The 26,878-nt window shown below is 37.7% G+C and overlaps 1 protein-coding gene across 3 annotated transcripts; it reads right to left on the bottom strand.

Moving 5' to 3' along the window:
• Positions 1 to 9,402: 9,402 nt before the first annotated feature.
• On the bottom strand, positions 9,403 to 19,040 carry ZWINT (ZW10 interacting kinetochore protein). Of its 3 annotated transcripts, none has more exons than XM_004471569.5 (10): positions 18,840 to 19,040; positions 17,906 to 17,996; positions 17,628 to 17,751; positions 17,343 to 17,527; positions 17,151 to 17,207; positions 16,514 to 16,656; positions 16,248 to 16,431; positions 16,076 to 16,158; positions 15,796 to 15,874; positions 9,404 to 9,741 (listed from the first exon to the last, which is right to left on the bottom strand). In XM_004471569.5, the coding sequence occupies exons 1-9, from the start codon at positions 18,878 to 18,880 to the stop codon at positions 15,838 to 15,840; spliced, it is 945 nt and encodes a 314-aa protein (XP_004471626.1). In that variant the 5' UTR covers positions 18,881 to 19,040; the 3' UTR covers positions 9,404 to 9,741; positions 15,796 to 15,837. The 3 variants fall into 3 exon arrangements, with proteins under 3 accessions (XP_012385696.1, XP_004471626.1, XP_012385695.1); XM_012530241.4 differs by having other exon boundaries at positions 9,405 to 9,741; positions 17,361 to 17,527; XM_012530242.4 differs by lacking the exon at positions 16,076 to 16,158 and having other exon boundaries at positions 9,403 to 9,741.
• Between the last annotated feature and the right edge of the window lie 7,838 nt (positions 19,041 to 26,878).

The following is a 26,878-nucleotide window of genomic DNA, read 5'->3' on the forward strand; positions in this document are numbered from 1 at the left end:
TAGCCCATACTCTCTCACGTTCCATCCGGTGGGCCCTGGGGGGATCTATAATGTCCCGTAATTGTCCGTGAAGCACTATCCAGGACAACTCCAAGTCCCGAAAACACCTCCACATCTCATCTCTTCCTCCCATTCCCCACACCCAGCAGCCACCATGGCCACTTTTCCCACACCAATGCCACATTTTCTCTGTGGACCTTGGATTGGTTGTGTCCATTGCACATCTATGTCAAGAGGAGGCTTAGATTCCACAGGGATACTGGATGCAATCCTCACAAATTAATTCATATTAATAATGACATTCTAATATTGAATAAAGAATTACAATATTATTGATTTAGACAAAATATTGTATTATGACTGCCTTTGCAAAGTACGATAATGAATCATTATTGACAGGAAAAAAAGAAATAAGAAAATAAGAAGGGTATGGTCATTGGTAACTTACAAGATATCCACAAGAAGTATACACACATGGGTTCTTATAGCAATACTTTCACCATGGTCCTGGTTTCCCATGGCCTACAGGTTTTCTTTCTGTTAACCCCATTTCCAGGTATCTTTTATAAAGCTGGTTACTTACCTGATATGTAAGAGTTTTTTTAATTGTTTACCTTGGAGGAAACTTCAAAGATGAACCATTTATAAATATACAAAGGCAAGCAAAGGAATCATTGTCAGTGGTTGTAACATCAGTTAAAGAAACAAATAAAAAACTCTTAATTGAAAGCCCCACTTGAGTTATATATGTTGTGGTACATCATGAAGGTGCACAGTGACTGACAAACCAGTGAACTTGAATTTTCAAAAGATAAAGGAATACTAAGACATTGTATTCATACATAAAATATTTGCAAAAAAATTCTCTGGGGAAATTTGTACTAGTAGGTGGGTATCTTGGCCTGGATGCTAAAGTGTTCTTCTAGAGAGCTTGGACAAATTTTAAAGACAAGATCGCGTCTTTCATTTCTCACAGTTGTTAGGCAAAAAATTGGTCTCGCAAAAATTCCATACACAACAGTCACTACTATATACATATTTATTTCACCTTCCAATTCTCCATATAAACAGGTAAGTAGGATGATTTGTTCATGGTACGAAAAGGAGGATTATGATTATGGCCTCAAAAATAATTGCAGCTAGAGGAAACTGGGTTGAATATATAGTATCTATATATTATTAGTTCTTAAAACTGCCAGTGAATTTACAGTTATTTCAAAATGTTTTTTTTTTTTTTAAAGTAAGCAGGAAAATAATTGTCAGGCTCATTATCACTTATCCCATAAAACCTCTTGCTGTAAATAGGTTTGTAAATATTTTGACTGGCTATGATCTTGAAAACTCAGTGATAAGATGGTTTGAACATATTGTGAGACATGTACCAGAAACTGTTGGTATCCTACCCATATTCACTTGGCACTTGTTTATCTTGTGCCTAACAGAGGCCTCTTATTACAAAAAGGAGTAATATACCTCAGAGAATTTCAAAACAGTTTATTTTGTTTTTGTTCACATCTGAAGAAGTTCCTGAAATAAGGATTTGAGCACAAGTAATTTATTTAGGAAATGATTTCAAGAAGTTTTGGGATTTGAGTTGTGAAGATAAAAGAAGAAAGCCAATACATAGTGTGTAAGTGAACCTGCTACTGCTGTGGCATTTGGGGCTTGAACCCACTGTGATCTCAGGGTTATGGTGTAAAATGTGATTCAGAGTTGTCCCAAGCTACTGACAAGAAAGCTGGGCTAAATAGCCAACACCCTATTTCTCATAGATTAGGGTTGTTTCTAGAGGTAGGAACTTCCTAGAACCTACACTCTGCCCTCTACATGGACAGAATGTATTCCTCTATCCAGAGAAAGATATCTCTGTGTACTGTCTTTCTCTGAATCTCTACATCCATCACAATTAAGTGATCATCTTACAAATATTCTATCAAATCATAGAACTTTAGAGTTGCAGAAAAAGAGACTCTCTAATTTATAGATGAAAAGACTAAAGCTCACAAAATTACAATGACTAAAAAACCTAAAGTGGCACAGTAAGTTAAAGACAGAGCTAAGACTGAAATTAAAGTGTTTTACAGTATTCTACTGACAACAGACATGAAAATAAACATGAAATGAATGACATAGCATACAAATGCAAAAATCAAGTATTTTATTTACTCTAAAACAACCAAGAAAGAAAACAGCTGTCAGTTAAATCAAGATGTACTACTTTCTGGGAAACAGACTTGGCCCAGTGGTTAGGGCATCCGTCTACCACATGGGAGGTCCGCGGTTCAGACCCTGGGCCTCCTCGAGCTGCGTGCAGCTGGCCCATGCGCAGTGCTGATGCGCGCAAGGAGTGCCCTGCCACGCAGGGGTGTTCCCCTCATAGGAGAGCCCCATGCGCCAACAGTGCGCCCTGTAAGGAGAGCCGCCCAGCACGAAAGAAAGTGCAGCCTGCCCAGGAATGGCGCCACCCACACGGATAGCCGACACAACAAGATGACGGCAGTGAAAAGAAACACAGATTCCCGTGCTGCTGACGAGTACAGAAGCGGACAAAGAAACAAGACCCAGCAAATAAACACAGAGAACAGACAACCGGGGTGTGGGGGGGAGCGGAGAGAAACAAATAAATAATCTTAAAAAAAAAGTACTACTTTCTAACTGCACTAGTTCATACTGATTTTTAAAATGTTAAATGTAAAAATGAGCATCTTAGAATGAAATAGCATGGTAATGATAACTGATAGTGTCATGTTCAAGTTAACATACATGTATTATTTAGTCCTCAGAGCAACCCTTTTGATCTATTACAAAATTAATTCTTCATTCATAACAGTGACTCAGTTCTAAACTTAGGCCTTTTTTTCTATACTATTTGAAAGAATCCAGAAAAGTCCTAATTATTTTGCTACAGAAAAAAAATTAAAAACCACTGGTTCTTGCACTTTATTTTGCATACGAATCATCTGGAGTACTTTATTAAAACAGGGGCTCTCTCAGTCATCTAGAAATTACCTTGGAGACTCCATCTAACTCATTCATTTCTACTGAAAGTATCTTCACACAGTGCCTGATGAATTCAGTCCAAGCCACTGAGATAGAAGGTTCAAAAGTGTAAGAAGCAAACACAGAGACAGAGAGTGGATTATAGATTACCAGGAGCGGAAGGGGTGAGGAAAAGTGAGGATGGAGAGTAGTTTCTGTTTGAGGTGAAAAAAGTTTTGGTGAGGTGGTATTGGTAGCACAATATTGTAAATAAAATTAATATCACTGAATTGTACAAGACAGCAATTAAAATGGGAAACTTGACTTGTATATATGTTACAATAAAATTTTTGAAGTGTATGGAAAATTAGTGCAACCATTACAACAAAACAATTCTTGGATACCTACTATGCAAAAGGCACTGTATTTTTGTTTGTTTGTTTGATTTTATCAAATTTATTTAGACACACTCCTATGCAACAAACATGCTGTCAAATATTGGAAATATATTGGATATTTTTAGGATACAATTTATAATGTTGTAATGGTTTTACTGACTATAAAATAAATTGCTGAAAAAGTTACCTCTCAATATTATAAAAACTAATGGAACTAATGTTAATAGCCTCTAGAAATGAGAAATTACCAATTAGAAACAGATGTAATCAAAACATTTATCTAAAGTTTTTCTGCCTTTGCACATCTAACAGGTATTGCTATGGCAAATCAACTATACTGAAATAGAGATAATAATGGGGAAAATATTTTCACTTTATTAATCTTATTTTCAGTGTTAAAATGGCAATTGGTTGAGATTTCTTAACTTTATCCAAATACAAAGGGATTACCAGACATTGTTTTGTAGGTTAAACAGCATTGAGGATCAAATAATTCAGGAAGAAAAAAAAATGAGGAAAAACAACATCCCCAAACTGCACCATCTTATATGGTTTTCATCCCAGTTTAGAGGTAGGGGGTGTGGAGGGGGTAAAGACAGAGAAAGATTGGTGGAAGCAATTATGAAGTAAATATTAAAATGTAAAAAGAGGGCCTGTGACTTTTCAAAGTTAGAATGATAAAAGGAAATCATTGTAGTCCATCATGAAACCTCTAAGGGTATGATGCAAAATAATAACACTGAATTGTGATACTGAAAGTTTTTTTTTAAAAGATTTATTTTATTTCTCTCCCCTTCCCACCCCCCCGCCCTAGTTGTCTGTTCTCTGTGTCCATTTGCTGCGTATTCTTTTTGTCCACTTTTGCTGTTGTCAGCGGCACAGGAATCTGTTTCTTTTTTTGTTGCATCCTGCTGCATCAGCTCTCCGTGTGTGCAGCGCCACTCCTGGGCAGGCTGCACTTTTTTCACACTGGGTGGCTCTCCATACAGGGTGCACTCCTTGCACGTCGGGCTCCCCTCCGTGGGGGACACCCCTGTGTGGCATGACACTCCTTGAGTGCATCAGCACTGCGCATGGGCCAGCTCCACATGGGTCAAGGAGGCCCAGGGTTTGAACCGCGGACCTCCCATGTGGTAGACAGACACCCTATCCACTGGGCGAAGTCCGCTTCCCATGTTTTTAACAATTTTTGAAAACCATTTGGTGGGAAGCGGATATGGCTTGAGCAATTGAGCTCCCACCTACCACATGGGAGTTCTCGGGTTCAGTTCCCAGTGCCTCTTAAAGAAGAGAAGCAAGACAGCACGCTGACACAACGGGCTGGAGCGGCGAGCTGACACAAGATGGTGCAACAAGAGGCACAGGGAGAAAAACATAATAAAGAGACACAACAAAGCAGTGAACGGAGGTGGTTCCAGCGATTAGGTGCCTACCTCCCACACAGGAGGTCCCAGGTTCAGTTCCTGGTACCTCCTAGAAGGAAGACGAGCACACAGCAAATGCAAGTGAGTGGGTAGGGGAAAATAAATAAATAAAATAAAACTTAAAAAAAATATTTGGGGGAAGGGGACATGGCTCAACTGATAGAGCATCTGCCTATCACAAGGAGGGTCTATACCCAGGACCTCCTGACACGTGATGAGCTGGCCCAAGCACAGTGCTGTCACACTCAAGGAGTGCCGTGCCATGTAGGGGCACCCCCGAGTAGGGGAGCCCCACATGCAAGGAGTGTGCCCAGCAAGGAGAGCCTCCCTGCATGAAAAAAAAAGTGCAGCCCACCTAGGAGTGGCGCCGCACACATGAAGAGCTGACAAAGCAAGATAACGTGACAAAAAAAAAAGGCAGTTTTCCAGGGCCACCTGATAATACAAGGGGATGCAGAAGAACACAGAGTGAATGGACACAGACAGCAGACAAGGAGGGGAAGGGGAGAGAAATAAATAAAAAATGAATCTTTAAAAAACAAACAAACAAACATTTGGGATGGTGGTTCACTCTTCTCATGGGTTCTTCAGGCTGCAGTAAGGAATTTGACAAACAGGAGAGAAGTAAGTGCAAGTGATGTGGGAACTAAAAAGAGGAGTGGAAATACTGATATGAATGTGCACATTAAATAACTCACAGCTGAGACAATGCAGTAACTGAAGGAAGAAAAAAATAATGAAAAAGTTTAAAGAATAAAATATTTCAAACTCACAAGTAACATGTAGCAGTTCCCTTGACTTACTGGTTGATTTTGATTGTATTATAAACCTACCAAGCAAACCTTTTGTTCAGTGCTTATACAGGGGTCTATAGAAGCAGAATTCATTAGTCACTTTGCAACTTATCTGTCCTCTGTTCTTAGAGAAGGCAGTATTTTAAGAGGAGTTATAAACTGTCCATCCTTTAAATGTGAAACAATATGATTAAAACTGTTCAATGTTCCTATGAATATAAGATTATTTTATTACTTACATTTTAAGCTATGAACAATTCAGGAACTGTTTCTTCAAACTGTATATATCTTGGGGTTTAAGCACAACTTGAGAGATTGTAGGAATAGTGAATGTAGCACTAAGTGGTAACATATTTTTGTATCTTAGGTACAGGGAAATGGAGAATTGAACAGAGATAGTATCCAAGTGTTTGACCAAAATTCCATTTGAAAACTACAAAAAATATGTGAGATGAAGATTCTTTGAAAAATGGCCTTACAAGCTCAATAAATGTTTACTATTATGAAAGTTTAAAGATAGTTTTCCTGAAGTATTTGTTTGGGGAATCAAGATTGCGTTCAGAAGGTTTAAGCTACCTTAGAACCCCAATATTTCAAAGGCTTCATAGAATATAGAACTTTTTTTACCATCTTCAACGGTAGTCCAAAATAAGCTGTTTTCTTCCATAATTTGTTAAAGTAACTTTCGTCTGTTATTTATTTTTTGAAGTTGAAATAAAGTTTAAAAAAAGCCCATACTTTGCTAACAGTGAAACAGAAGTTTGCTTTTATTTTTACTACTCTCAGCATCATCTTTCTGCCTCAGGCTGCACTTCTTTGATTTCACACTTCTGCCAGACCACAGAGCTCTCCCACCATTATGTCATACCCAACCCTTCCTAGTATGCCAGCACTCTCAGCTCCCTCAGATCCTTTCAGGATCTCTAACCCTTTTGAAAATTGTACATGTCTGGCTTTCCATCATTATAAGAACTATCTAGGGATTGGTAAACTAATGCAGTGGATTTAGGGACCACTCCTATAGGGAAATTATTAACCAGGGTAATGTTCTCAAGAAAATGGTCCCTAAGTCCCCCGAATCAAAATTACCTGAGGAGTTAAATTCACGGAACATGAGCCAGGAATTGTGATTAGAATCTCCCAGAGTGGTGCCTATAAACTGCATTTTAAAAAAATACACCTCTATGTAATGCTATTGCACAGCCAGTTTTAAGAACTAGAGGACCAGTGACACTGTCTTCCCAGGTAACACATTTGGACTACAGTGACTATATATATATATATATATACAACAATGAAACAAGGGCCCTGAATATATCATGATTATTGCTGACATTTTTTTTTCATTAGGAAAAGGATGTAACACATGATCCTCAGGTAGTCTATAAATGATAATAATATTTAATTAGTTAACACCTAAAAGAAGAGAGGGGGAAGCGGACTTGGCCCAGTGATTAGGGCATCCATCTAACACATGGGAGGTCTGTGGTTCAAACCCTGGGTCTCCTTGACCCGTGTGGAGCTGGCCCACGTGCAGCACTGATGCACGCAAGGAGTACCCTGCCACGCAGGGGTGTCCCCGTGTAGGGGAGCCCCACGTGCAAGGAGTGCACCCCATAAGAAGAGCTGTCCAGCTCGAAAGAAAGTTCAGCTTGCCCAGGAATGGCACTGCACACACGGAGAGCCGACACAACAAGATGACTCAACAAAAAGAAACACAGATTCCCGTGCTGCTGACAAAGAAGAACACATAGCAAATAGACGCAGAGAACAGACAACCGGGGGTTGGGGGGAACGGGAGAGAAATAAATAAAAAAATAAATCTTAAAAAAAAAAAAGAAGAGAGGGGTTAAATACCTACAAGCTGACTATCAATTTCTGTTTTAAAAACTGTGGGCTGCCAATAATCTGCTACTTTCATTAGAAATCCAATTAGGTAGGTGACAATATCAATATTAAGAGATGACAAATAAAAGAAAAAATCTACTAAATTTTCAACAGCTATTCACTTTTATCTCTTAACCTCAAACTTCTTAGGTCATCATTTATCATAACTTGTCCAACTAATGTTTGTATTCCAATTCACAATTTTCTCCCCATCACATATACATATACATCTTTTCCTTCAGCCACATTGCTACTTCTTGTTCCTAAAAACATTCTTACATTATCCAATATTTCGGTTATTCTCAATTAACTTCTTTTGCCTAGAATATATTTTAGTCTAATAATTCCCTATGAAACACACCTTCTACAAAGGCCCATGGATCATATGGAAATATTTCCAAAACAATCTTTAGATCCACTCTACCTCACATGGAGTTATTCCCTCACCCCACATATTTCTGTAGCATATTCATTTTAGGTTAACTTTAACATTTTTGTAAATATAGAAAAAATATTTGAGGCACATGCCAAAAATCTATCAATTAGTAGTGTTTGCATGCAATACTGTGTGGGGGAAGTGGTTTAAGTCACATTAAGGAAAGAGAGCCAGCAGTGAGTATGGGTGCCTGTTATGGGAGTGTAAGCAGAGAAAGACCATCAATGATAACTATTTTATATAAATCAATGTACACCTACACTGAGCAAAGCCAATCAGAATATCACACCATAATATTACAACAACATTCATATAAACTCTAAAACCCATTGCCATAGATTTTCAAAGATATTTATGATCAAAGGACACTTGAACTGTTTGCTTTGTGCACACTATAGGTGGTCAACTTGCTTTCCTCAGGCCTGTTTTCTATTAGTCCATGAATTCAAATGGATTTTTTCCCCTTCATTTCGTGAAGGGCAACAATGTTCAAAGAGCCTCTGGTTGCCTTCAAAGAACTATTCTCATGCCAGATATACTTAGGACAACATAGGTTAAATAAATAAGGAAACTTAGAAAGTTCAGTTTTCACTGAAAATTATTTAACTTAATTTTACTAGATATGGACTGTTCAGAAAAAAGAAATCATTATTATAGTAGCAAGCAACAAGTACTCAACATGGTATGAGATATAGTGGGAGTGTGGTTTCCAATTCAAGAAGTAGAGTAGTATCCTTTAGTAAATGAATAAGACATTGGGCCAATTCAAGAGGGACATGAGGGACACTGTAATATAAAATGGCACAAGAGTGTAGAGAAACTGCAAATCAAGGACCAAGGACAAAAGTATGAAATTTTATAGAAATCTTAAAATGGTTTGTTATAAGGATGGTGTTAGAGATGTATTATGTAATCCAGAAAAACATATTCTTAACCTATTTCTGTAGTTGTGAAATCCATTAAAAATAGGATGTTTTGATGATGTTATTTCTAGTTAAGGTGGTGGCCAACTAAATCAGTTGGGCTTTAATCTGGATTACTGGAATCCTTTATAAACAAAATGAAACTCAGCCATGGAGAGAAAGCCATGGGAAGCAAAGAGCTAGAAGTCAATGGAATCCAGAGGAGAAAGGACAAAATGCTGCTATGTGCATTGCCATGTAACAGAAAAGCCAAGGACCCAAGGATCACAGCAGTCAGTCTCAGAATGCCATAGTCTTTCAGGAGAAAGCATAATCTTGCTGACACCTTGGTTTTGGACTTCTCCTACCTTCAAAACTATGAGTCAATATATTTCTGTTATTTAAACCAACCCATTATATGGTATGTGTTTAGCAGCTGGGAAACTGAAACAGATGGAGATTATTTATCCAGATCTTTCACCAATCATATATACTTCTGTGAGGATATAGTGATGCCTGGGAAGAAATTATATTTTTAATTCAAAGTATTTAATATATTATATATGTTACATCAGTAATAGATATAATTTCACATAATTAACCAAGTCAGAAATATTAGACAGGCTTCAATAGACTTCAACTGAAATAAAACAAGTCCATTGTCCTCTTCACAAAATTTAATATGTCAAAGAAAGACAAACATTCGAGCAGAAAACATTTCTTGAATTCTAAGCAACACTAAGTGTGAATGACATCTTAACACAAAATTTAAAATGAACCAGGCTGTCATTTAACTTCTTTACAAATAAACAGGATATCCAGGTAGAAAATAGCAAACCTCTAATAGCAATCCATACTGCAACAAAGTTAGATGAGTTTCCTGTAGCTTCCAGGTGTCTTCATGATTGAAATAAATGACTCCTTAAAAAATAAAGAATATACTAAATTATAAAGAGAAAATGCCTGCATCCATAATTTAGAATTTATGTATATATATATATATACATAAAAACGTTCGATGCTCAAGAGACCTAGCTGGGAAAACCATACACAGCATTATAACCTGTTGCCAAATTAAAATAAAATACTGTAACATGTCCAACAGAAAAGACTACTTTAGAGAAAAGTCATTTTATATATTTCCCTTAAATCACACTCTAGTTATTGGGTACTAAGTTTACTGAGCTACAAACTGAAACAAAGGTCAAAATCACTACATTATTTAGCTATATAATGAAAGTTATGCCTTGAAGCATAAGTAACTCCATGGTTTTAGATTTCCTATTGTATAAAGGAAACTGTATGTATGATTTGAATTATCTGATTAGTCCATCCATTTTGTTGTTTTATGAGTAACCTTCCCCACCACTACATACTCTTATACTTTCAGATCACCACTACAACAACATCGCCAGACCCAAACTTAGTTATTGAACTGCTCTTGAAAATTCCTGGGATGGGGAGAAAGATGGGGAGGTTTGAAAAATAGATTTCTTCTTCTGATAGGCAAACACTTTAAAAATAAGTATCTTTTTATTCCTGTCTCAAAACCATTGGAACATCCTGTCACTATTGCCAAGGGTGACACAGGCACCTAACAATGTATCTTCTCTCATGTTTAAATTCCAGTAATCTCTGAATATTGTTCAACATCATTAAGTTGTAAAATTAGTTATTATGGTAGTCATAGGGCAGTGTTTAAAAACAAAGCACTAGTTTTGCTAATCTATGTGAAGTTACTATACTTTAACATAAACTTTTTACATTATAAAGGTTTTCTCTATTTTCTAATTTTGTTCCTGAAACTTTGAGAAGTAGAATATTACTTAAGCATGGTGAGTTTGCATTGCTGAAAGTACTTTTCAATGTTCTTAGAAAATCAATTCAAAAGCCTTCAGTGGCTAATACACCAAGTAATACTGCTGTGTGAAAGGTAGTTCTAGTCAATTAACACTGGCAATGTACTTGTTTTGATTGGTAACTGTCACCATCCAGAAATGCTAGCATCATTGAACTTTAGAGATTATTTTGATGGGTATAATATGCAGCCTTTCATAATTACAATCACTGTATACTTCTTACTCTTAAGCAGCCAACAGTCTAAAATAAGAGGCTCCATTCTGATATGACTCTCATGTTGCTTTATAAGATATCTAATTGCCTAAATGGATTTCAGCTTTCTAGTTGCTGTCATTATAGCAAATCCCAATAAGCAATCATTACTCAGGGAGATGTGTTTACCTGTTGAGTATCAAAGTATTTGTACTGCTTTTTAAATGTGCATTCTACCTAGAATGAATGTACTTCAAAATGGTGTGATTTCCCAGACAGTTCTATGTCAAAAGATAAAAACACACCTGTAGAACTTTTGCCAATATAGGAATAAACCCACTTCAACAGGTTTTCATGCCACCTGGGTGAAAGCTTTTGTGTCCTTATAGCCATCAGAGGAAAGCCACAAAATCCTTATGAATTCACGACTCCCACTTCTCCTTATACTTTATGCTCCAAGTTCTGCTTGGCCACTGGCATTCCTTAAATCACCAGTCTTTCTCACTTCCTGAACTCCGCTAAAGATATTCTTTCCACCTAGTATATGAGACTATGCTCAGTGCTGTCAAAACACGCTTAATCCTTAAAAATGACAGAAAACATTATTTTTGTTATAAGTTTTTCATGCATTTTCTTCCATGTCTACATTTAAATTCAAAGAAAGCAAGGATATTATCTTTTTTTACCCCCAAAACTTTTGTTCAGCACATAGCTAACAGTCAATAAATGCTTAATGAAATCTATTTCTGGTTAATTTATTTTGTTCTGAAAATGTTCAAAGGCATTTCTTTGTGAAACCTGACACTTTCAATCTAGGTTGCTTCTATCACAGCATTCATGCCTTATCAGGGCCCCTATTTATTGATTAGTAAACTCCTTGATGGTAGGATTCAAAAATAAGTCTTTTGAACTCCAGTATGCAGCACCTGACTTTCATGAAGGAGATATTCAATTTATTGACTAATGTATTTAATATGTTCTCATGAAAAAATGTAACTGGTGTTAGGGGCACAGAAGTGTTTTTGTTTCCTCCATTTTTCCCATAATCTGCCGTGAAGTTAGTTTTAAGTGGCAAGAGACAATTTAACAAAGTTTGCAGATGTAGTAAATCACCAGTTGTATATCTTTAATTTATGGTCTATCATTAAAAAATAATGAAATCATAATTGTTGGGGCAGAAATCCTTGAATTTCATACTATCTGAGAGTAATTTAAGGTTTTCTAACACTGGACTCTGTGTATTTGCTGTAGATGGCACTCGACAAATTCTAGAAAACACCTACAGATCCAAGAAAAGATAAGGTTTGATCACACATAATCCAGTGAATATTTACTTAGTACTTTTAAAGTAAGAAGGCACTGCTGTAAATCCATTTGTGGATAAAAGGTATCTATTACAATACAGAGGAATTATGAGGGCAAATGGTTAATTACAAGATCTGTCTCTGAAAAAGAGAAGCCTAATACCCCTTATGCAGTTACTTCCTCTATCTAATCCCCAATACTTCAGGCAATTATATGTATGTTTGTGTGTATTTGTATATATACCCCTACTAAATTTATAATTTCTTTAATTTTATCTTATTTCTTCACCATGGTTGAAAACGATACCCTGAAACAAAGGTAGGTACCATAGTTATCAAGACTAGGATTTTCAAGCTAGAAAACAAAACCCCTTCCTTCCAGCAGTCTCTTCATTATCTTCATGACATAACTGAATGGAAGAATTTAAACGTCAGTACATAGATCGTACCAAATTACTTTTGTACTTCTACAATGCCTGGCCGTGGTAATCCTGACCTTACATATATGGAGACTCTGGACAGGTCTCTGTCCCTGAAGAAAGTATTTTCCATCAAATATACATGTAAAGCACAAATTATTGTCCACTGATTTCAAGAAAAGGTTGAGAATTTAATATACCTACTAGTATTAATAAAACTAGATTAAATAATAAAATTGGCATTCTTGGTCTTTATGATTGATTCTGAAGATTAGCCTCAAAGTTTATGCAATACAATTTTATAACTTGGGGAATCTATGGAAATACATTTTACATAAACTCATTCTTCCATTAAACAAAACTAGTTTGATTACTGCAACATTTTTTTCCTTTCTATTTTTATATACTATGTACAAACCAAATATTTGTGCATTATATTTTAGACAGTTCTATAGTTTCTTTTATAAATTGTATAGGTGATAGATAATCTCATATGTAATAGTCCTACCATCTCCTGAAAGCACAGTCCCTGGATTTTCCTACTGCTTTTCCATCTCAAAATGTGACTCCAGGTATACAATAACTAATCTATTTTAAATAATCACTGACACCTTCACATGGGTCTGACCACTATGAAGTACAGGATAAAATGAATTTTGCATGCCTCATATAGGTGTACTTAATAAAGCTCATCTGATAACTTGAACTTTAGAAATGCAGTTGAATATGGCATTTGAAATCTAATCTCTCACACTGAGAACTCTATAAAGATTAATAAGGTTTTTCATAACTATGTCTTACGTAAGAGAATTTATACACCCAAAATGTAAAATTAGGAAAGGTCTCAAAAAATATAAATAAATGTTGGTTTTCAGTACTCAGTACTAGTGCCTAGGTTATTTCAAGTTCCAAAAGTAAAGTGAATCAGTAAGGTGTGCTTGTTAATTAATGAACTTCCAATCCATACAATAAGTTCCATAGACGCCAGGGTATAAGTACTAAAAGGGTCATTTAAAGACTGGACTTGTTATAGTAATAAAACCAATTTATTTAATTTCACACTCCATTTGTATTTTAAAATGTATGCATATTTGGCTCAGAGGAGATATAAAAATTGCAATACAAGTTGCATAAATTCTATAATAGAAAAATAGGATCTATTGACACAGAAAGGCTCTAAAATGGGAGAAAATTAACTGTGAGACTAATTACTCTGTTTTCAAAATTAGCAAAAACTTCTCAGATGTCATGCCTAATAATTTCATACATCTTTGTAGATACTTGTTTTATTTCCCTTTGGAAGAACAAGTTCATGAAAATAACCAATAAAACCTCAATAAAATATATAATTGCAATTCAAAAATGAATATATATTGATATCACAAGGAAAAAAGAACTATTTTCAGACATTCATGATTTTCACTGACTGCCACTGCTGCAAAAAGTACATACAAAGTTAGCACTATACAAAAAAAATATAAATTGCAGACGTTAGCCTTTCAATTCATGGCAGGGTATAATGTGAGAAGTGAAACTTGAATTACATGATTTTCAAAATTGTGACGATGGAAAGAGAGATAGCTTTACTGAAAAAAAAACTTAAGAATACAGAAGATATAAACTGAAAAAACAAACAAACAAAAGACAAGCATACTCTAAGACAGGGGTTCGTAACCTTTTTTGTTCCACGGATCCCTTTGCCAGTCAAGTAAAAACCACAGACCCCTTCTCAGAACGTAGCAGTAGATAGTTTGATAGTCAACATTAGCATGTCTTTAAATTAAATTTTAGGATTATTCAAAACTACATTTTACAACTTTCCCATAATTTCAATACCTGGTAACCTAACACAGTTCATCATCTGTTCAAATAGTTCTTTTCAGCAAACATTCAGAAATTCAAGTTTTTCCCACAGTGTCATAAAACCACCTCCTCCAGCCTTTCCAATTTGTTTGCAGGTAGTTAGCCACTGCACTCAGAACATGATATGTCAAAATAAAAATCATACTAAGTCCACACTATACTGTGTATTTAATAAGTATATCACACCTGCACCAACATGTCCCCACAAGAATTTTTAAATGCAGAAAATAAAATTACAAAGGAAATCAGTTACATATATTGAAATAGTTACTAAAATAAAAAACATGTGCTTCCTTTAACTTAACACATTAAATAATAATCCAATATATCAAAAATAGAGGAAAGCTAAATTTTATTTTTTAAAGACATGTCAATGTGTAGACTGTTTATCTTGAATAAGAACATGAAACTGTGGTGTAATATTTGGCAAGGCAACACATATCATGCTAGACATCTATGTGAGTTATTTTTTTCAATTCAAGGTCACAGGCTCCCTCGTTATGAACCCCTGCTCTAAGACATCTGGATAACATAACACACATTCTTTCCAAGCTTGCATGAACCATAAAAAATGAACACATTCAAGACTATAACTGCTTCCCTCACCAAATTTCAAAGGTTTTATTATATAGACCACATTCTCTAACCAAATTAGAATAAACTAGAAATATATAGCCTTAAATATCTGAATAAATATCTTTCTTGCACACAGCAATGCCCCTCACCCTTGACACAATGAGCCAATCATGCAGAGAGGAACAGACTGAAAGCAAAAGACACAGAAACATTCATGCAGAATCTCCAGAGAATATACACACAAAGACAAAGGGAAACAGAAACTCAGACACAGACCAACAGACAGATAAGGGTCCCTGTGTTTTCCCACTGGTACTCAATATAATTACTCTCTGATATACTGAGTGTTCTCTGAAACCATCTTATTAATGTGGTTACTTGCTCGCCCTCATTATGTTCCATGTGGGCAGGGATGAAGTCAGGTCAGTGCACTGCTGCAGCGCCAGTTTGCAGCAAGGGGGCCCAACAGAGGGCAAGGGCTCAACAAACATTTGGATCAGTGAATAAATTCATCTTCCCATATTTTAATCACCTACATAAGGCACTCTTCCCTCCCTGATTAAGTTCAGAATGGTTACATCACATGGACTTGGGCAGCAACCCCAGAGGCCTCAGTCCAGGGCCCCCTGCCCATGTGAATCCCCTCCCTCCATACTAGTTCCAACTCCTGTCATGTTAGTGGCCTTTTTGCATCTGTTAGAGTTACAAACAGGCTACCAAGAGAGATCTAAGGATTTCAATAAGCAGAATCCATAGCCTACCCCCATGTGGTGGTTGTCACGAATCAGGCTGTTCTGGGGAGTTCACAGTCGAACCTGCAAAGAGGGTGGGGCCAGGGAACTAGGGAAGAGGAACAGAGAGGTTAGCCCAGGGAAGCCGGGTAAGGGGGTGGGGGGATAAACTCCAACCATATCATAGGTTCCTTCCTATACCACCCTGCCCCCATGAACAGTGGAGCTCAGATGCTGAAAGTAGACTAGAGGCCCTCACTCCTTTCACACCTGCAGTCCAAGGACACCAGGGCCTGAGTTGGGGTCTGACCTGTTCTGGCATCCTTCCCCATGCTGCTGTCCTGTAGGGAGCCGTGGCAAGCTTGCATCTCCAGCAGGCTGTGGGCCATCAGCCTTGAGAATACATGGTGTGAGTAGTGGATGAGACCTAGCTCCCAGCTTCTCTCCCCACTTGCCTTCCATCTATCCCACTCCTCATTCACCTTGGAGGACAAAACCCTTTCTCTCCCCACGATGTCCCCAGTGTTCTGCTCCTGGGGCCAGGTCAGCTGCTGGGGCTTATCCAGGTGGAGGGGCAGCTCCGGTGGTGGCTCAGCCCCTGCCTCAGCCTCAGGGAAGACAGGCTCACCCTGCAGCGTGTGTAGAAGCTGGAGGAAGGCCTGGTGCCTAGGAGAAAGGGGAGGGAGGGGTGTGAGAGGAGGGAATTCAGCCAGACCACTCTACTTGCAATGCATGCTGCCAGCCTCACCTCTGCAGCTTTTCCCGTTCCTGCCCTGCCTGCTGCTTCAGGACACCAAGTTCCTGATATAGCCGCTCAACTTCCTGATGAGTTCCTTTCTGACGCTCCCTCACCTCTGCTGACAACTCTGCCAAATGCTGCAGACGCTTCTCCTGCCAGGAGTAAGGTGCTGAGATTTTAGAGACATCTTTCCAATCTAGACCCGGCTCAGGGCTAATGCCCACAGAGGGAAAGAAAGCCCCTGCACGTTTGGGGCAGCAGCAGGGACTTGGAGAGAAGAAAGATTCAGAATGAGCTTTCCAGGGTGAGAGACTCTGGAGGGAAGGCGCACAGGGATTAGGACCACCCTTACTTAGCTTGTTATGTGCCAGGTACCCTTTAAAGTACTTTCTGTAATGGTTAGTTACTCCTCTAATACTTCTATAGGATAGAAGTATCCTCCCATTTCACAAATGAAGAAACAGATGCACAGGAAGTTAGATGACTTGCCCAAAGTCATGCAGTAGTAAGTGAAGTGCTGGGACTCAAACCCATGTTGGTATCTACTCTGTACCACCTCATATGAGAAAACGAAGTTTTCTGGGGAAAGGACAGGCTCAGTGGCATGGTGGTGGGAAAGGATATTCTCCTAGGGGGGCTGACCCACCTGTTGCAGCTGCCACTGCTTCTGAGCTTCTCTAAATTTCTCCATGGCCACTTGCTTCTGTGGATAAGTAAGACAATGGGGCAAGAAAAGGGAAAGAGTATTTTTCTGGTTGGATTTTGGGAGGAGGAAAGTGGATCTAACCCAGCTGCTCATCCTTTCCTTACTCCTCTCCCTGCCCTCTCCAACCCCTACCCAGGTTCCTAGGTGGACCTTGGCCTGGAGCTGTTCAAGGGCCTCCTGAAGCTGTGCCCGCTTCCTCTGGGCCTCCTCCAACTGAGGCAGGGCCTGTGACAGGGCACTTGTGATGGCCTCCACATGCTCCTGGTAGGTGGCTTTCAGCTCTTTCCAGTGTTCTTTGGCTGCAATTGCATTCTGCCCTGCAATGAGCCACAGGAATGAAGGCATGGGTGAGGCAGGCCTCCCAGACTCTCTTCTTTCCCCTATCGCAGCCCCTATCGCAACTCCCTGCCTACTCACGGCTCATGTCTTCGGAAGCCAAGGGGTGCAGTCCCTGCACAGTGTCCTCATGCATCAGGAAGTCCTGCAAGAAGTCTACTACCTGCAGCTGGCTGCAGAGCAGCTTGTCCTTCTTCCGAGAGTCCTGTTCAGAGAGAGTGAAGAGGCAAAGAATACCCTCATCTCCTTGAACTATAGGCCAATAAGGCTTCATTCCTGTTCGCTCACCATCAATGCTGCCCGCTATCTCCAAGACCAACCCCTGACTTCCAAAAGGCTGTCTTCCATCTTGTACATACCATCACAAACTCAGCCAGGATCTGAGCAGGCACTTCTGCCTCCTCCTGCAGGCCTACTGGCTTCAGGATGGCTGTCACCTCGGCCAGAGCCCTAAAGGGGCAGAGAAACAGAGGCAACTGCAGTCTCCAGTCTCCTGGCAGTGTACTTCTGGAGAATGTGTGCCCACATGTCATGGGACCCAGGCTTGTGTGCATGGAGGTCATACAGTGGTTATACGTTCCATGAGGAAAAATAAACAGGGCAAGGGGAATAATACGTGGGGGTTGAGGGAGTGTAATTTTAAATGAATGTTTCAATGAGAAGAAGCCACTTGAGTGAAGATCTGATGACAGGCAGGGAGATAGGCAGTGAAAGGAAAGAACAAAGTAATATTCTGACTGGCCATGAGGAGATCTCCTGGCAGAAAGCACTAGTCTTGGGGCAGATCTCCGGATTCCTAAGATGGGGCTCAGGACAGAGAACTGAAGTTTCCATCTAGGCCCTCCAGGCTCGTTCTGGTTAGGGGCTAGGGCAGCCCACTAGGGGGCATGAATAGAGACCACATAACCTATTGTGGGAGGGAGGGAGGGAGAGAGAGGACAGGGAGAAGACAGAAATGGTATTTCTAGCATGTCTCCTGGGGATGAAGTCTCCTGCTAGAATGAGACAACCCACGAAGAGAAGACAGGGATGAAAATGTTCCCTTCTAGAACACACTCTTTTGGAGTGTGTATATGTGGGGAATAACAAACAGTCCCTACTATGCCGTACTCTTGGAGAGGTGCAAGTCACCTCAGGAACCCAAGACTGAGCGAGTGGAATCAGGATCACTTTCCTGCGAAATCGAACCCCAACAACCTGTAAAAGTGGAAGGGGGCTCCGTTGGACGAGGAGTTCCGCAAGGTCTGCCCCGGCCCGCCCCCGATGCCACCTAGCAGCACGGCAAACACTTACTCTAGGGCTGCAGCCTGGGTCGCGGACTCGGTCGCCTCCATTAGACCCCGTTTCGCTCTTCCAGGAAACTACTCCGTCCCAACCCCTTCGTCTCGTTTGGATACGGCGCAGACTGCGCGCGCCAGCAGACGATTGGCTCCGGTGTTGATTAAGCGGAGAGCAAGGAACGTTGTGCGCTCTGATTGGCAGGCGCGGATTCTCATCGGTACGCCCCGCGAGTTGGCGCAGGCGCAGTTGTGGCAGGGTCCAGCGGGGCCGCTCTGGTTCTGCGCCTGCGCGCCCGTTCGTAGGCGGTGCCAAGGACCGGGCTGGAGGTGGGGTTTTCACTTTGCTACGTGTGTCCGCGTTCTCCTTCGACTGGAAAAGGGGAAATCTTTGCGCTTAGTTTGTGTTTTAAGGGAAACTCACACATTTCTCTTTATTTTAAAGATTCTATTCCCATAGAAGAAGAACACGGGGGCTATATTCCAAGACCGTCAACGTCAGATAACGAACAACAATGACTCTGGAGATACCGGGAGGCAAAGAATGTGAACTGAATGCTTGTCCAGTCCAAGGTGCTGTGCAGAGGGAACCCAATCAGAGCCTGGCGGACTACCTGAGGTGACAGGATGAAGCTGATATTCCGGGAAGATAAGTGGTTCAGTGTTCTGCGCAGAGTATACAGCAAAGGAGAGATCTGCGCAGAGAGAGCTCGGAGTTCTGCAGAGGGCTTTCTCGAGTATAGCTGAGAATTGATCTGTGTCTGTGGAAACTATCTGAGGCCAGGGAAAGAACGACGAAGGGTTGAAAGGTAACAGTGCCAGGGGATCACGCAATGTAAGGAATAGTGGGGTCTTCCACCAGTCAGCCTGGGAAACTTCATAATTGGGTAGTAGGGAATAATTAGCCCTAGACTAACCACTAACCCAGTGCCATCCGACAGACTTTAAAAGCATGACCCAAATACATTAGTTTCCAAATCATTTAACTCTATCAAAAGCAAATAATGTTTATAGGGATACAAAATATACAGCAAGTATTAAGGCACAATTTACAATGTCTAGTGTCCAATTAAAAATTGAGACTTACAAAGAAACCGGAAAATGAAATCCTTAATTCAGAAAGAAATCGGCTACCTGAACTGAAACATGTTGGAATCAACAGTCAAGAGCATTAAGACAATTACAAACTATATTCCATAGTTTTGAAAAGTTAAGGAGAGCAATAATTAAAAAGGCAATCAAAAGTGTTGATAAGAATATGGAAAAGGGGAACTCTCATTCATTTGCCAGGGACTAAAAATGGTTCATCCTCTGGAAAACAGTTTAGGATTTCTTCAACATGTTGAACATATTTACTGTGTGATGCACAGTTCCACACCTTGGTATATATCCAGGAGAAATGAAAACATAGTGTCTATACACAAACTTGTATACAAATATTTTAACAACATTATTGATAGTAGATGAAAAGTGGAAACAACCGAAAGGCCCATCAACTGCTGAATGAATTTTTTAAAAAGTGGTATATCTCTACAATGGATATTTGGCAATAAAAAAAAAGTATTGACACATGCTACCATAAAAACATGATCAGTGAAAGAAGCCAACACATATTATATGACTCCATTTGTAGGAAATGTCTAGGAAGGGCAAATCTATAGAGAATTAAAGTGTATTAGTTATTGCCTAGGGTAAGACGGTAGATGTGGGAGGCAATGGAGAGTAACTGCTAAGGTGTATCATTTTTTTGGAGGGTTGGGATGGTGAAAATATCACACAATTAGATAATGGAGATATTATCAACACTCTGTATACTAAAAACCATTCAGTTGTACACTTTAAATGGGCAAACTGAAATGTGTACCATGCCTCAATAAAGTTGATTTTTAAAAAAGGCAGAGACATAAAACATAATAAAGACAAATAAAGCTTATAGAGGTGGAAGCTACAGTGTTATAAATGAAATTAGATGTCTTTAACAGCAGAGTAGACATTGCAGAAAAAAAGATTGGGAAACTTGAAAATAAATCCCTAGACACTATCCAATTCAAACCTCAGAAAGAAAATTAAAAATAAAAAACCAGGGTAATAGGATGCCACTCCCATGATTGCATTTCAAATATAATACTTCTTAGAGGAATGGAATCAGATTTTCCCACTGGCCTTGAAAAAAGAGAACAGCTATGATGTGAACCACCAAGTGGAAGAGCCACATGTCAAGGAACTGTAGGTGACCACTAGAAACTAAGGGTAGACTCTATCTGACAGCCATTAAGAAAGAGGGGTCCTCAGTCATAAAGCTGCAAGGAGATGAATTCAGCTAATAATTTGAGTTTAGAAGCAGTCTCTCCCTAATTAAACATCTAGAGAACAACACCTCCTAGCCAATACCTTAATTTCAAATTTGTGAAAACTTGAGCAGAACCCAAAATCCCAAACATTGGAAATTCTGCCTGAAATCCAGAATCATGGACTTTGTGAGATAATAAATATGTGTTCTTCTAAGCCATTAAGTTTGTGGTAATTTGTTATGCAGCAATAGAAAGCTTATATTAGCAACTACTAAAATAAAATAGTTGTAGCTAATAAGCCAATAGGGGAGATTATTAGTTTATTAAATATATATGTAATGCTGTTATTATAATGTTCAATAATTTTAAAAGGCAGAAAAATTTAAAAGAGGAAAAAGAAGAAAAGAGGAATAAAAAGTAGCAAAATTATAAACTTAAACCTAATCATATTAATAGATCAAATGTAAATGGCTTAAATATACAAAAGGCAGAGATTGGCCATATTGGATGCAAAAGCAAAGATTCAACTATATTTTGCAACAAAGAATTGCACTAAATATAAAGACAAAAAGAACAAAAGGATGGAAAAATAAACAACACTAACAGGACTGGATATATTATAGATAGTTATAGATATTCAATATTTATAAATGAGAATATATAGAGAAAAGTTTTCATAGATTGAATTACATAACCCATAATTTAGACATGTTCTAAATTACGCATGTTCTTAATTTTCATCTGCATCCCTGTGGGTGTGACCTCATTGTAAATAGATGTCGCTATAAAAGGAGTAGCTCAGATGAATGAGCGTAGACCTTAATCAGACTACTAGAGTCCTTTATAAAGAAAGTAATTCATACAGAGTAAGAGAAAGCCGCGGAGAGGAGCCAGAGGCCAGAAGTCAAAGGAACCTGGAGAAGAAAGAAAAGGATGTTGACTTGTGATGCAAGGCAGGTATACAAGCCAAGCAACCCCAGGGATCACTGGTAGCCAACACCAGAAAGTTAGTTACTTTGGGGAGAAGGCATCAAATTGCTGACACCTTGATTTTGGACTTTCCTACCCTTAAAATTATGAACCAATAAATTCTCATTGTTTAAGCCAACCCATTGTATGGTATTTATCAATAGCAGCCTGGCAAAATAAGTAGGATATATAAAGGAAATAATATTACCAGAAATAGAGAAGGTGATTTTTTAATGATAAAGGGGTCATTCATCAAATGAGTTTAACAAAGAGAAATGTTTGTGAACCTGGGAAAATTGCTTCAACATATACCAATCAAAAACTGATTGAACTGCAAGGAGAAATAGGTAAGTCCATAGTTATAGTCACATATTCCAGTAAGCCTCTCACAATAATTCAGAGAACACTACATCCAACAACAGTAAAATAGAATATTCATTTTTTCAAGGGTACACCACTCAGTAAGAGAACCAATATTACATGTGGTTAAAAAAAAAAAAAAAAAAAAAAAACCTTAGCAAATATGAGCATGTAGAAACCACACAAAGTATGTTTTCTGTCTTTAAGGGAAATAATCTCTTACATGACCTTGACCATAATCATACAATTTATTGGAGCAGTCTTTTTTTTTTTAATTTTCAATATAGTTAGCTCAATCTTTCTACAGATGTCTGATCAAGTTTCTTAAACAGGAACAAGGCTTCCTTTACCTTATGTGTACATAAACCTCCCTTATAGGCTTCCAAAGCTCTGTGGACTTTTTTATTTTGTCACATTTTAATATTTGATTATAGAATTATTTGATTGATATCTTTCCCCTTTTCTAATCATCAAGCTTATTGATGGCAAAGGTTGAATATTTCGCTTATTATTGCATGGCTAATAGTGAGCCTTAGTAACATTTTATTATCCCATGTTCTATGAGGGGCAAAACCTTAGTAGGTCATTTTAAGGATACTGGTTTTGTCCTAAGAGTAATAAAAAGGCATTGGATTTTTTTTAGTAACTAGACAAATGAGATTTCAGTGTGAAAAAGTTGAGCCTGGGTCCTGGGTGGAAAAAAACATGACTGGGAATTGATGGTAGTCGTTATTCCTAAAAGGAATTCCTTAGTGAAAGGTGAGAACATGTAAAGAGTCTATCATTTTGATAGGTGAAGTGTCAGTGGAGATAGAAAGAATTGGATGTATTTACATGGAATAATCCACAGCATTCATGATTGATTGGATCTGGATATGTTGGGGTTACTAATCTATATATCAAATAGGATACCTGGGGTTCAGATTTTACAACTGGATGGTATTCAAAGGAGGATTCCTGAAAGAGAATCCTGTTTGAGAAGCGATAGGGGAAGACCATCAATTTACTTCTGTTAACCTACTAGTTTGAGACACAATCATCTATCCAAGTGAACATTTTTCAGAGATACTTGGGCAAAAGAGCTTTTGAACATGGCATAAAGATCAAAACTGGAAATAGGCTCTAGATAGTCATAAATGTACAGGCAATTAAAGCAATGGAAATGATTGCAACTTCCTAGATTAGTAATATAGAGTGAAAAGATTGCCAAAACAATCCTTGAGTCATTCTGACCTATTAAGTATTTGTGGAGAAAGTATGGGCTTGGTATTATTACAAAGTATCTACAGTGGTAAGAAAAAAATTTCACCTAAGTGTGGTAGGCAGTAGACAAGGACAAGAGGGTTTCCAAAAAAGAGAATGTCCACCATGCTAAATCATATTGAGATATCTAGTAAGATGGGCTGGAGTAAGCAAAATTGTGAATATTAATATTTTCATGAAAGATGATTGATAAAACGATTGAACATAAAAGCAAGATTATATGGAGCAGATTGCATAGGAGCTTTGTATTAAGCAAAGTGAAGAAACAGAGATGTAAAATTTTAAGTCCATAGTTTAATTTTGGCAGAATATATTAGAATACAGTTATGGTGACACTCAAATCAGTAATTTTCACTAATCAAAATTTTAATGCTCTCCAAAGCAATATGTATATATGTATTTAATCTAAAGAGAAGTGCTTTTCTTATGTTTTCCATATAGGATCTTTGTGTTTGACTATTAAGAATTATTCCTGCTTAATATATCTATTTTTAAGGCTTTTTATATATTCTAGATACATGATAAAGTGGAGAAAAATGTCAGTTTTTAAAAGGCACATTTGATTAAGGTATCAAGAATTGGCTTTATCAATCCCTTTACTTTTGAATATTTAGTTTCCTTTGATGTATTTATCAGAGATTCCCATGGAAATACTGCCTTTTGTATAAGACACTTTCCAAATATAATAAATGATCTCACAAGTGACATCTAAATTTAAATATTGTTAGGGTACACTGAAGATCAAGTCAATGAAAGGTCAAACAAAAAATAACAAATCATAATAACAAGCTACAAGGTGATCTTTATGCTAGGGCTTTAGACTTCACTGCATAAATTTGCCAACTCTGTTTAACTACATTTGTCACTGACTTGAAAAGATATGACCTGGGATTCAAATGAAAATTAGTACAGGTCCGTAATAAAATAGGATTCTGTTTCGTCTTTTTTCTGTGTTGTCCAAACAATAGCCACTAGGCACATGTGGCTATTTAAATTAAAATTTTTAAAAAATTAAAAATTCAGTTCCTTAGTCACATTAGCCACATTTCAGTTTTTTTCATCGGAAGAAAGTTCAATTAGACAATGTTGCTTCAAACAGTAATCTAGGTGCATGAGGAACGTATATACTGTATTTTATGTACAAAATGCTTACATTTACATTCATTTAAATATACCCAAAAGGGAAAAAATATCCAAAAGTTTAAAATGTCACATTTGTAGTAATAAAGCTGTAGATGTGTAAATCATGTATGTCTATACATTTAAAGTGTCCTTGTTTGCAGTGTGAAAACTCTAATGACCTCCATAAATTATAGACAGAAATTCTATGTTACTCAACCAATCTTCTTTTGTTGCAGAAAATATTAGCATGACCAGCAGGGATGTAAAGAGATTTCCTTTAAGCACGTAATTGATATTGGCATTATATATGTTTTTTAAGATGGAAACATCTATTCAAAGTCAATAAACAAAATAAATAAACAAAAGAAATTACTTTGTATAATTTCAATCTTTCTGAATTCATTATGACTTGTTCTGTAACATAGAATGTAGTCTATCCTGGAGAATGATCCATGTGTACTCGAGAAAAATACATGCCCTGCTGTATGTGGGTATAATTTCTATATATATCTGTTAGGTCTAGATCCTCTAGTATAATATTCAGGGTCTCTGTATCTCTCCTGACCCCCTGTCAAAATGTTTTATCTAATGGTGATAGTGGTATATTACAGTCCCCCACTTTAATTGTAGAGGCATCTATTTCTCCACTTAGTTTTTCCAATGTTTGCCTTGTGTTTTTTGGGGCACCATGGTAAAGTACAAAAATGTTCATGATTGTTCTTTCTTCTTGATAGATTACCTAGCTTATTAATATCTAGTGTCCTTCTTTGTCTCCTACAATAGTTTTACATTTAAAGTCTATTTTGTCTGATATTAATATGGCTACTCCTACCCTTTTTTGGCTAATGTTTGCATGTAATATTGTTTCCCAACTATTCACTTGCAACCTCATTGTGTCCCTGGGTCTAAGATGAATTTCTTGTAGATGGCATATAGATGGGTTATATTTCCTTATCCATTTTGGCAATCTATGTCTTTTGATTGGAAAGTTTAATCCTTTAATATTCAATCTTATTATTATCAAGGCAGTACTTACATTAACCATTTTTTTCTTTGGGTTTATATGTCACATTTTATTTTAATTTCTCTTTTTTATCTTTTTAATTATTTTTACCAATAATCTTCCTTTCTACACTCTCATCCAACCATCTCTCTCCTGTTTTTTTCCTTTCAACCTGCAGAACTCCCTTTAGTATTTCTTGAAGGGCAAGTTTCTTGTTGACAAACTCTCTTAATTTCTGTTTATCTGTGGATATTTGGACATTTCCTCAATTTTGAATGTCAGCTTGATGGATTCAGAATTCTTGACTGGCAGTTTTTATTTAATTTTTTCTTTTAGTATCTTAACTATGTCATATCACTGACTTCTTGCCTCTGTGGTTTCAGATGAGAAATCAGAACTTAATCTCATCAAGCTTCCTTTGTATGCGATGGATCTCTTCTCTCTTGCTGCTTTCAGTATTCTCTCTGTCTTGAGAGTTTGACAATTTTTTAAGTATATGTCTTTGAGTGGGCCTGTTAGCATTTAAACTGTTTGGAATGTGCTGCACTTCCTTACATGTACACCTGTGTCCCTAAAAAGAGTTGGGAAATTTTCAGCCATTATTTCCTCCAACACTGCTTCCCCCTTTCCCTGTTGTTCTCTCTCTGGGATGCCTATATTGTCTATGTTTGTGCATTTCATGTGGTCATTCAATTCTCTGAATCTCTGTTTACTTTTTCTCTCATTTTGTCTATATGTTCTACTATCTGTCAAATTTCAGATGTATTATCATCAGTGTCATTAATTCTTTCTGCTGCCTGTTCAAATCCACTGTTATGTGCTTCCAATGTATTTTTTTATTTCTTGTATTATGCCATTCATCACCATCATATTTGTTATCTTTTTATGTATGTTTATGATTTCTTCTGTATGTTCCCCCAGTGTCTTCAGAGTATCCTTTATCTCTTCCTTTGCATCATTAAGTTCATTCATGATATTTGTTTGGACATCCTTAATTAGTTTTTCTATGTTCTGAATCTCCTCCTGTTTTTCAGTTTGTTCATTAGA

The sequence above is a fragment of the Dasypus novemcinctus genome, chromosome 6 (genome assembly GCF_030445035.2).
Source record: "Dasypus novemcinctus isolate mDasNov1 chromosome 6, mDasNov1.1.hap2, whole genome shotgun sequence".
Lineage (NCBI taxonomy): Eukaryota > Metazoa > Chordata > Mammalia > Cingulata > Dasypodidae > Dasypus > Dasypus novemcinctus.